At 39.0% G+C, this 12,660-nt stretch overlaps 1 protein-coding gene across 2 annotated transcripts in view; it reads left to right on the plus strand.

The window, feature by feature from the left end:
• Nucleotides 1-11,845, plus strand: part of SNAP25 (synaptosome associated protein 25) — a 28,112-nt gene extending 16,267 nt beyond the window's left edge. Inside the window, exons 4-7 of one of the 2 annotated variants that reach the window (XM_026052881.1) lie at nucleotides 955-1,072; nucleotides 4,688-4,813; nucleotides 6,979-7,123; nucleotides 10,532-11,845. In XM_026052881.1, the coding sequence (XP_025908666.1) occupies nucleotides 955-1,072; nucleotides 4,688-4,813; nucleotides 6,979-7,123; nucleotides 10,532-10,600 (458 nt within the window). In that variant the 3' untranslated portion in view covers nucleotides 10,601-11,845. Of the gene's footprint in view, nucleotides 1-954; nucleotides 1,073-1,212; nucleotides 1,331-4,687; nucleotides 4,814-6,978; nucleotides 7,124-10,531 lie in introns of both variants that reach the window. The other variant, XM_026052880.1, reaches the window with a different exon arrangement.
• Nucleotides 11,846-12,660: the final 815 nt, after the last annotated feature.

Consider the following 12,660-nt stretch of genomic DNA (forward strand, 5'->3'; position numbering starts at 1 on the left):
GGAAAAACCCACAGTAAGAGAGCCTTAGTGGGAAAAAAAAAAAAAAGGAAAATTGTTTGATACTAAAGAAGAAATAGTGTCTATGTATGGCTAGTTACTGGGCTGATGACCTAGTCCCTTTACTTGGTGCAAATCAGAAGTGACCCCACTGAAAAATGTTAGTCTTTGCCTAATATTTATGTAAAATCCCCTGGGGACAGAGACAAAATGCATCATAGCTGCTGCTCCTCTTTCAGGGGGCACTGGATCAGGTTCCTTAGGTGGTTTTAATTCCTCTGTGTTCACTGGGGTTACTCATAATTTACAGCAGTCCAAAAGAGAAGGAATCAGTGCTGAACTCATACTCAAGACTAGAGATTAATATTCAATGCCAAAGTGGCATGTCTCAAGTTTCCTCAGCCTCCGGAAAAAGGAGTTCTTGGACACAACTCTTTACAGCTCTCACCATCTCTGATACTGCTATGACCAAACCTCTCATTCAATCACTAATTAAACCAGTTCCTTTGCCAAACATCATCTAATTCCAAGGCATTTGTAAGTAATTCAAGCGTTTTCCATGGAAGGACATTCCTATGTATTAACATGCATAAATGCAAATATTAACACCGTATCTTTCTTTCTCTTGGATGTCATTGGTGTTTTAGTAAGTGGATGTATTGTAATATGTTTCTGGACCTTAAAGTTTATAATCCTTCCTTTCTACACCATTACATCTTGTTTAAATTAATATATTTCAAACATCTGCCTCCTTTGTTTTAACTCTTCCCATGTTAGTAACAAACATCTTCAGCATCCAGTACAGCACACATCCTCACAACAATGCATCAGCGCAGATTAATGCATTGTATCCCATTATTAATTCAGTTTTACATGGTCATTTTTCATGTTCTGTTGAAGACAAAAACAAACAAAAATACAATTCATTCCACACTGTCATCCCTTTGTCCTGACCAGAACAACTCGATCGTGTTGAAGAAGGCATGAACCATATCAACCAAGACATGAAGGAGGCCGAGAAAAATTTAAAAGATTTAGGGAAATGCTGTGGCCTTTTCATATGTCCTTGTAACAAGTAGGTACTGGGTACCGGCTCTGCTATGTGGTGTCCAGTTCTTTTTGTCACAGTGAATGTCTGAAGTTTTTTGTCTTTTTTTTCTTTGTCCTTTTCCATCTGCTTCATTCTGTGGGGATAAAATACTTGTGTTTAATCAGAACAACTGGAACGCATCGAAGAGGGAATGGACCAAATCAATAAGGACATGAAAGAAGCAGAAAAGAATTTGACGGACCTAGGAAAATTCTGTGGTCTTTGTGTCTGTCCATGTAACAAGTAGGTGCTGCCTGCCTCATCTCTTTGAGCACTTAAGGCTGATCCCAAAGGCCTTGTGAAGCTCATCCTTGCTAGGCACATGGACAGGATGAGCATGTGGCATGCAGAAAGAACGATTCTGATTCAAATGCATTCATCTCATAGCATAGACAGCTGACTGGGAATTCCTGTAGATGCATTAAAATCAGGCATACTGAAGTGAAAGCTTCACTGTCAACCCCTTTTACAGTAAAAGTTTCAACATTTTACCTGAAGTGTACTAAGTGTTTCCATTTTTCCAGCAAACAAAAACATGGGGGCTACTTTATTTCTGCAAGCCCTAAGTTTTAAAACTTATTTTCACACAATAAAATTCTAATAAAAATTTATAGCTAACAAATGCAAAATAGGAAATAAAAATCATTGCCAAAAATTATAGAAGAAAATCATGATATCTCTCACTGTTTAACAGATATCATCCTTGCTGAGATCTTGATGGAGACATGATGTTTTACAATTGGAATTCAACTTAAAATGATTTTCATCATCTTAGGGAACCAAATTTGAGAAAAATGAACACATTGTGTTACTTTCTCTCATTTGGGTAGAACGTACACTAAGCAGAAATGTTGAAATGCATCGAATTTTGCTTGCATGCCATCACACTTGAACAAAACTGTTCTCCAAGTAATGCGAAGCTTGTTTTAAATGCCAAAGGAAAAYGATATGTGCATATTGTGGGTGCAGAAACTAGGGAAAAACTGTAACAATCAGACTTCCTCAAGGAATAGCAAATCCAGCATGCATGAGTTAGCGCTCAGCCAGGTTATTGTGACAACATTTATAAATGGTTGGCCAAAGATTCTGCAGGAAACAAAGTAGAATGCTGTGTTTCTATAATGTTGTGCTCAGTTTTTGCACAGCACAGATGATTTTGCATAGCACAGATTGCACAGCACATTTTCACAACCATAGCCCAATCCTACCATGATTTTCAAGACCAAATGACTGAAAGCTATTGTAGAATTCAGTGGGAATTTTGTCTGGAATAGGAACAGTAGGGCTGGATTTCTGTCTTATCAGTCACTGCTTATTTTGAAGTTAATTCTCTCGGGACAAAATGCAGATACTGTCTCAGCTATAAAAAAAAATTATCAATTTTGCTTCTGCATACCAAGCCACAAGTATTTAGCTAGGGTATGTATTTTGCCCTGTATATGTATACCATTGCTTACAAGTGCAAAGTGGGAGAGAGGAAAGTGGCAGCTTAAAGAGGAACACTGCTMTGGCTTGCTCCTCCTGGAGAAACCTGTCATTTAGGTCAAAAATTCATTCAGAATCAACTGGTGAACCTAAGACGATATACTGAGCAGAGTTAAGGAGAGAGAGAAATCCAAACAATTCTGGATGTCAGAATGATTATGCCTTCATTCTCTAATGCTCTTCTGGCTGGTGGTGAATTGCACACCTTAAAAAAAAAAAAATAGTCCCTCTCCTCCCCTTTCCACACACAGTTATTCTTTTTTGCTTGTAAATACAACTCAGTGAACCGAAATATAAGTCCTCAATCCTATGTTCCTAGAAGACACAATATTCCCATGGCATAAAATTTTTACCAGAGAAAAGACAGTAAAGTGACCGCTATCAATCATGAGCGRGTCTGGATTCAACCTGTAGACTTCAACAGGAAGTTTGCATGCAGAAAAATCAACTTTCAAGTGCTTAGATTATAAAATATTTCTCCTCAAACACAACACTTGTAATTGAATGTGCAGGAAGAGAACTAGCTGCACTCATTTCCAGAAACACCAAAGCTGATGCATAGTTTCAGTGAACTAAGAATAACTTTGAATGACCRAATCAACACCTCCAAGTCTTCACATTTTTTAAAAAGAAATAAACAACAAAAGAGTASCTGGGAAAGATCCTCTTAATTTATATTTTAGTTCCCCATCAGAGTATGCTAAACAGCTTTGCAGAACATAGAGAACATTAACATCAGAGCTGGTTTTCTTTTATCCTTTCCCAACTAGAAGAATGTTCAATTTCTCCCACCAAAGCCAAGCCACAGGGCTCCTCGTATGATTCACTAGCAGCAAAATGAAGAACACTGAAACCATAGGGATTTGCCACTTTCAACAGCTTTGTTGAAAACTGCACCATTTCTGAAATAAGACTGAGGATTTTTAGCTACCGACCCCAAACACTCAGGCTCTCCTGCTCAAGTGTGATCTTGTCTGATCACCCAAAGACAGCAACCCAAAACATGCTGGCACATATGCTAATCTGCCACTGAAGGTATGCCTGGATTTTAATTTTTCTATCCATGGCAGCTCAGTCAAAAATGGCTCTCTAAAAGCAAACGTGACTCTCACAAACAACAAATAAAACAACCTGAAAGGCTAATTTAAAGTCCTGTGGTTTAAAGCTCCTAAAGGAAGTGATGATCCATTTTTGCCTGTGTCTTGCTTATTGTGAAGGCTGTTACTGCTGGTGCATTAAGAGTATGACGAAATATTGGGGCAACTGTGCTTAGTGAGAATGCTTCACTTTTTATTCATGCCTGTAGCTGGTGCATGAAGAAAATGTAGAAAAATTTCCCTTTCTGATGCTAGATTGCTTGTATCTTTTCTTTTCTCCTGCACTCATCTCACTTCTGCATATTTTACTTTTTGTCTCTGTGGAGAAAGGTTTGTACATCAACTGTCGATGTATGATTACTATTTTCAAGTACCGATATATTATTTAGAAATCCAATGACTTTGACAAAAACAATCCTTAAATCGCCTCAGAAAACGTTCGTGGCTCTAAATGCCTATTATGCCACATACATGTTAAACAATAAAGCCCAATCTTCTGTAAGGTAACTTGTTTAAATCTAGCCAAATCTGTTTTTCTCTAAAAGGGTGTGTTGCTGTGATGTGATGTACATACTATACTTGGCACTTTTGTTTTTATGTCTGTCTGCCAGTACGTTCTCTGTGTTCGATGTCAAAACATATGTATCACTGAAATGAAACAATGTTTTCCAGTTATCTATTTCTTCTCATCTTTTTTTCTTTTATCTTTTTCTTTTTTTTTTTTTTTGGTTTATTCTTCTCTCTGGAAACTAAGTTAACATCCAAAAACCTGTGTGCAGTGTTGTAGACTTGACAAGTGCAATTCACCCTATTGGAAACAAAACCTCTGACCATCACAGTCGTTGTGGCAGAAAAATAAAACCTCCTTTTACTCAGGCTTATGATATATCGGTATACAAACAATGACCCTCTTTCTGAAAACTCATTTGCTTGATTCAGCTTTTAGCTTGGAGAAGGTAAAGAGTTTTGCATTTGTCTTTGTCCTCTTGCTTTGTTACTCATCATCTTTTTTGCATAGGCTTAAATCAAGTGATGCTTACAAAAAAGCCTGGGGTAATAACCAGGATGGGGTTGTAGCCAGCCAGCCTGCACGTGTTGTAGATGAACGGGAGCAGATGGCCATCAGTGGTGGCTTTATCCGCAGGTGAGTCCTTCCATCCACTGTTTTCTTTGTATTTTGCTTGTCACTGATATACTTAGAAATCTCCCATATGGTCATGTGTTCTGTGATGTTCATTAACTCCCTCAGCGACACCAGATAATGCAACAGAGCCACCTTTTTTCATCTGGTGGAAGATGCTCATATTTAGGTTGACACTGAGGAGTACAGGGACAGGCCCTAAACAGCCCCTGCTTCCACCAACCTCACCTGACCCTATGGGTGTTTGCCTGAGCTAGTGCAACTAATAATGAGGATGTTGATGAAAATCCTGGAAGTCAGGGCTCCCGCCCTAAGAACCAGCAGGTATTTGCCCTAATCTTCTTCCTTGCGATTACCAAGAGTTCTGAAGTACTTACATAGATATAATATATACTTATTTAGTTCACAGCGAACAGATTTATATTCTCAAGGTCAGTCAGCATTTGCCACATCATTCTTGTGCTCCAGCTCTCCAGCACCATCAATAACTTTTACTTGGGGTTCTATTATAGGTCTCATTAACAACATTTGGTGAAATGTCTTGGAAATAAACTGTCAAATAAAGCTAGTATATAATTACCTTGGTTTTYAAGATATATAGGGCTGACTATGCATTAACTGTCCCCGTCAGAGGGCATATCAAGGCACTCAGCAGCCCTCCCTCTTTTCTAAGAGAGCCTCAGGCCCTTCACCAAARAAGAGACAAGCACAGGACCTAGAGCATTTTTACTAGAGGTAAACTGTGTCCAAGAAAAACACTTTCCTGCTTATGACTATTACCCAGAAAAACCCTCATTGAGTGGGAAATGCTGCACTATTCCTCAATTGCTGAAATGCCATAACTGTTGAAAAATGTTGACACTTTAGTGGCAACCACCGTGCACCCAAATGAAAGCCAATTTTAAACACACGGCTATACTAACAGCAACCAGGCTGCAAACCTCCAGCAATGCAGAAGGACTCAGGATAAGTACGTACTTACCGTACTTACCGAGTATGTATTTAGATGACAATGCTATCAACTGACTGGATAAAGACATATCTGTAGGCAAAGCTTTGATCTCTGAAGATTAAGAACACCAGATTAATAAGTAATTAAGATAATAAGTAATTATCTTTCCAAAAGCTACTATCCACTTATTTTTGGCTGCTATATTAAAAGAAATCAGCATGATGGAAACAACGCTGTCATGCAATGCAGCGTGGGGATTGCACTGCCATTTAAATTTGCTGGGATTACCATTCACTTTATCATCTCTGAAGGGAAGCTCCATTAACATGAAGGCTGGGGCAGTCTAACAGAACAGCAAGTGAAGGAAGTTTACCAGAGTGCTCTGCCATAATTGCTCTACAAATAGCCTATGCAGCCTTTCTGGTGCCCTTATAAACACAAAGGGCACAAAATCTATCAAAGAAGTATTTTCTGAGCATCACGAATGGACCTTGCTTTTCCCAGTGTCCGTCACCACATAATTCTCTAGTGACTAGAGTGCTGAGCTGGGCTCTCCAGGCTAAGGCACATTTTATTTTTATCTTTTCCCCTGCTTTTACACAGCAAGCAGCTGAAAAAGAGCTAACAAGAGAGGAAGTGCATCTTTACTGAAGCCAGCAAGTCAGAGAGAAGCTGCTTCTGTCATTTACCAGAAATACATTTCATTAAAATAGGAGTTTAGGCCAGGACTTCCACAGCAGAAGCTGCTCATGCCGAGCACTTCAGGCAGCCCGTGTCTGCAAGGACTGCACTGTACCAGCTCGCTGTGCACAGCCCAAGGTTGGAGTGCAATTCCAAGGCCCCCCAGCACTTTGCACGTACTGTAAGCACACCTGGGTTCAAACAGAGCACACTTTTGTTCTTCTGAGAAGCAACAGTGCTGCCAAAGGCGTGCTATGTGAGCAGGGGAGCCAAGCAGCATTTCCAGGAGCAGCAGAAATGAGCATTGCAAATGGAGTAGTAACAAACCAAAAAAGTTAGTCCCAATAGTCAAAAAGTAAGCATACAAGGGTTTGAGAGTTACCTGTTTAATAAATACTCCTTTCTCTTCAAAGCCCAGTACAGAAGCATACTCTACAAGCCACAGGTGAAGAAGGATGTAGGGGAGGTTTCAGGTGAATCAGCATTTTGGAGGGATCTTCTCAGTCTCTACTCAGACTTGTTTTTGCGCTCACAGGGTAACAAACGATGCCCGGGAAAACGAAATGGATGAGAACCTCGAGCAGGTCAGCGGCATCATTGGAAACCTACGTCACATGGCCCTGGATATGGGCAACGAGATTGACACACAGAATCGCCAGATTGACAGGATCATGGAGAAGGTAAGAGCTGACATTTTTAAGAGAACCCCAAAGGGTGGCTGTGTTTCCATTCTGCAGGCCTTGATGGGCACAGACAGCTACAGGAACCACAGAAGATGTGCAACCCGGTCTGTTCCCAGCTCCTTCAGCTTAGGGCTCATGCTGCAGTTGCTCTTCAGCTCTTTCGGAGAAGGATAAGGGACTAGGAGCTGCTAGAGCTCCTCTCTGCCTTCCAAAACTTTGGAAGAAAGCAGAGCTTGCTGCTGTAGATCTTGATTCATTCCTTCACTGCAGGTCATACTGCACTGCTAGGYTCAAAAGATAACAGCTGATAAGGGCAACACTTGACACAAATCAAGGATCCTTCTGTAAAGGTTTGGGAAAGAAGCATCTGAGATGTTCAGGATTGTGGAGCTTAGGCCTAAACTCTTGGGCATTTCCTGGCAAGTGTTAAACTCTTCTGGACTTTTCTTCCCTCCGAAACTCGACAAACGATGGAGATCAGTTGTTAGAAGGGCCAGTCCAAAAAGGAGGATGTCAACTCACTAAGGTTGCCTTAGTCAGATGGTAACAGTGCAGTCAGTCTTGTTCTGCTGCCTGCTTTTATCTGCTTTAGGATAGTGATCCACCAGGTGTGTGTGTGTATACATATGCATGTATATATGCATATATACACACACACATTATATACATACATTATTTATATATAAACTGGGTTCTGCATGGGCCCAGTGAACTACAAAATTCTAATATTACCACTGTGAAATCGCTAACTAAAAAAAAAGTGCAGAGAGCATCATTCCAGTGCCAGATCTGCACTGCAGGTTTCCAAAGTAGAGCTGCACCTCCACCCCCAGCTGGGAACTCACTCTTGTCCTCAGCTCCGAAGATCTGCAGCCACCTGCATTGGCTACTGGCAGAGCTCCAAGCGGAGACACAGCCAGGCTCAGGCAACAGAACGGACTAGATCTTTTGCTGGTGTAAAAACAACCTTGACTTCAGCTAAAATTTACACAGCCTGAGGATCTAACCCTAGGATTTAAATGTACTGATTAGAATTAATGCTGATCTTAAGTGGTAGAGCTTGTACTCAAGCTGTACTCTTACACATACAAGCTATAAAGAGCAAGATGGCCATGCCCGGTCCTCATGTCAATTAACTAAGTGTGCACAATGAATTAAAATAAGAAAATATTGCTGTCAGAGTTCACAGTTCAGTGACTTTCTCAACTGGAGTTTGCTTCCAGGGAGAACTGGTTGAAGTGTGTCATCTTAAAGGGAATTTATTTCCGACAGACTGATAGTCGCATAACAAAAAGAGCACACAGCTCTGGAACAGTCAAAACTTCTGTTTTAAAGCTGAATTTGTTTGTTTGAATGAATTTGAAAACTCAAAGTACTACTGTAATGCCATTCTACAGTAGTTCATATATCTGTGGAAAAAAAAAATAAGGCTTGGGAGAGAGATTTACCATCGTTATTCATAAGAATGGTACTTTCACTGGAAAGTAGTCCATCTGTCTACATTGCAAGAAGGGACTGGAGGATTATAAAGCATGTGTCATAACTAATCTTAAGAAAGAAATCTAGGATACATACTATTTTCTCAGAGAAAGTACAAGGACRTGTACTACTTTGTTGGTAACTATTCTAGTCGTGACAATTTTAGCCACAGATGACAKGCGCTATCCTTGGACAACAGGTGTGTCCCATCCATGCTTTTAGGATGCTACCACCAAACACAGTGATGCTAACTTTGTAACACTGTACTACTCTATTAGGTCATGCCTGCATCCTTCTGGATTCTGAAAGCATTGACTAGACATTTTGTGCACACAAAATACATGCACCAAGTTCCTAGGCAGTGCAGACTGACAGCAGGTCACTGAGGGACTGGCCATCCACTTCTATGGAATCTCCTCATAGAGTTAGCTATACAGCATTTTATACAGCAGCAAAAAAGCATTGCAAAATAGTATCAGTCACTAAATCCACCCTCACGGATAGGCCTAGTCAGGCAGAGATCTTTGCTAGGAACAGTGACACTCTTCTGAAAGATGGATTTGCGGTGTATACAGACGACTAACATAGTAGCAGCACAAAAACAAGGCAGTTCAGTCTTAATGAAGATCTAAATTTTGCAGGCTAAGTACACGTGGTCTGAACAGTAACAATATACAAATAAAACAAACCAGATATTAGGAAAACCCTTCTATTCAGAAGCAACTTAGAGATGGATAATGCTGAAAACAGATCAATACTTGCCTATTTTGTGAAGAAATACTGCATTAGAACAACAGTCTGACCTTGGCTGGTGGCAACTATAGCCACAGCATTGCCAGAACTGTTTTCTTCTCTGACCAGCTAAAAATGATGCTTTTGATCAGCTATGACTATGAGAAAGAACCTTTGCAAAATGTAGCAAAGTTAGACTTTGTATTTCCATTCAGGAYTATTATATTTCATCTCTGAAAAAAGTACACACACAGAGCATTGCAGTGTTCATATATGACAAATGCCTCCAAAACCATTCACATTTTTTCTAGGTAGTTATATGGTTACAGAAAAGGTCAAACTCATGACTAATATGAATTAGTGTGCTGCATATGAGCAGTTATGCTGAGTTATACTTGCTGAGGACCTGGCACCTACTACTGCATTAAAAAGATGYGTCTACATAGTATTTGCCAAAACAATTATAAAGAAAAGCCCAAGATGTTCAAGAATTATTTACTTCACATCAGTATAACTATTTTAAAGGGCTTAGAAACATATGTGGAAAAGTTGCTTTACCATTCTGTATCCTTCCAAACTGAACAGCAGCATCACTCCTACCTATTCCCTTCCTGTCTCATGTAAAGAGAAGAGACATAGGCTAATTTCTTTTCAAATAAACACAYATTGCCCAGCATTCCCACATAAGATTATCTTGGTTTTCTACTCCAGTGATTCTGCAGTACACTGAACAAAATTTAGTTTTGACTGCATGGAAATCCAAATGTTAGTGTAACTTTCAGCTGAGGCAGACCCTGCATGCACTGAATCTATTGGTCTTATATTTCATGAAAGCTTGAAACAAATAAAATCCATGCATACATCATCAATTGTCAATGCAATCACCAGAGCATCACTATAATTGGAGTTACCCCTTAACATTGCCTACAGACCTGGCAGAGCAGTAGAAGAGTTCACAGAAACTGCTGAACACAAATGCTTTACTCAGAGGCTATTTGAAATGTCACAAATCAGAAAAATCTGTAATTCTGATCTGGCCTGCAACGCCACAAAAAAAACCAGTTATCTAGTATTTTTAAAGTTTTTTTTTTTCCCCCTCCAATGCAGTTAAAAACAGGGAAGTGTCCACAAAGCATTGCAAATGTTCTCTCTCTGCCATATAACCAAGTGCTTGTTTTATTTGTGTTTCCATAGGCTGATTCCAACAAAACCAGGATTGATGAAGCTAACCAGCGTGCAACAAAGATGCTGGGCAGTGGTTAAATGCAGCCAAGTGCATTTCCTTTTAACACTGTCCAACAGGGCAGCACCTTCATGCTTTTATCATGGTATTTACCTACTAGGTTTGCACACATGCACATATCAGCCCCATTGTAAATGTTGTCCTGTGTAGTTTGTCAGCTTTCCAAAAATGATACTTGTAATTATTTTTTTCTAGATATCTTTCTTTCCAAAGGTTGTACATAGTGCTGATTTGATGGCTATAGCTCACTATGATGATTTTTGAGATTTTTCCTTTCCTTGATTCTATTTTGGATTCCTTTTTTTTTTTTTTTCCTCTTCTCCCCTWTTTTTTTTTTTTTTTAAATGATGTTTGCTGAATGACAACAATGTTGGAATGCTAAACGTGCTGTTAACCTTTAAATATACAGTATTGTTCTTGTAAAACTGTGACATTCCACAGAGCTACTGCCATGCTCCTGTCTTTGGGTAACATGTTTAAGCACTTAAACCTGCTGTCTTCAGTTTTTCATTACCATTATCTGTTGTTATGATTTCATGATTAGACAATGTGAAATTATATTACTATAACAAGCATTGCACTAAAAAGTGGTGTGATTTATGCATTTATGCATGAGGAATAAATAGACTTTTAGACTCCTTAAACCAGACTTTTCCCATGGCAGTAGCACACCAACAATGACAACAAAAGCATGCTCAGTATTCGGACTCTTTTGGGACTATGTTATACCAGCAAGTTTGCAGTCGTGCCACTTTTTCTTGTTGATATATATATAGTTATTAATCATGATCATTTTTTTAATAATGAAAAAAGAGGGATTTGGCACTCACTATTTAGCCATTGCCAGCAAAACAAGAGCTCGGCTGAAACTATGTTAAAGACACAAAGAAGTAAGTGTAATATATTGGGTTTGTCTGCTGCTTTTGAAGACTATCTTTTGGAGGAAACGACTACCATATGAAATTGTGCAGAGAAATGTAATTTTTATAAGGCTTTCTCTACTAGTCGCTATCCCCATGTGGTTTGTTATCAGTACAGTTCTCTGTTGCTTACCTAGAGCTATGCACACCAAATTGCTGAGATGTTTAGTAGCTGACTCAGTTAAAAAAATAATAAAAAAACCTAAATGAATGAACTCTAGATAAACTGTGAGATAAATATAATTTACAGCATGTAATATGAAATTCCTTATGTCTCCTGTCAGTTTGTGAAGTGATTGACATTTTGTAGCTAGTTTAAAATTATTAAAAATTATAGATCTCAGAATCTATGCTTGCTTTATCGATTTGTTGCCCCATGCATCAGTGACACCCAGCTATTTGCCAGTTACTTGGGGAAGGGAGAAGCGCAAAGATGTCCAAAGACCCTTTACAAACTGGTTCTGTGCAAGTGGAAACCAAAGACCTCCATTTTGAATGCTGTAAAGAGGGACAGGTACTTACTCTAAAATAGCACTTTACACTGAGCACCCTGACCATGTATATTATTTTAAATAATCGGGCTTGGTTTGCTGAACACTGTATGAAAATATATTTTTCTTGTTTGGGGAATGAAAAAAATAAATGAAATGGTACAAAAAGATAATTAATTCCTGTAGTGGCTCTTCTCAAGGAACCGTTTGAATCAGAAAATTTGTATATTTTCCTATGCACAATTTTATCAAATGATTAACAACCAATGCTTACTACTAATGAAAAGTGTTAATATATTTTTCCAAGGATTTTTTTTTAATTCCCCCGTATGGACAAATTATAATTACCTCTACATGACTGACAGTTCACTCATGTGTCTCATATGGMCCTAAGTCAAAATACACAAAGAACATAAATGCTTGTGTAAAGTTGCATGATAATGTCTATGCAAGCTATGTTTTATTTTGTGTAGTAATTTCAGTATCTATTAATATTTCATTTATGCAAATACTTCTCCCCTACTACTTCACAGCAAAGAGGATGCTTTAAGCGAGTATTTCTAATCTGTTGGCCATTTCCAATCCAGTTCATTCAGGGATTCTAATATTTGTGACAGCACTCTCACTCCACAACAGCAAGGGCTACTGAAAAGAGGACAATAATTGTGC

This window comes from Nothoprocta perdicaria, unplaced genomic scaffold, assembly GCF_003342845.1.
Source record: "Nothoprocta perdicaria isolate Ctin4 unplaced genomic scaffold, notPer1 scaffold_93, whole genome shotgun sequence".
Lineage (NCBI taxonomy): Eukaryota > Metazoa > Chordata > Aves > Tinamiformes > Tinamidae > Nothoprocta > Nothoprocta perdicaria.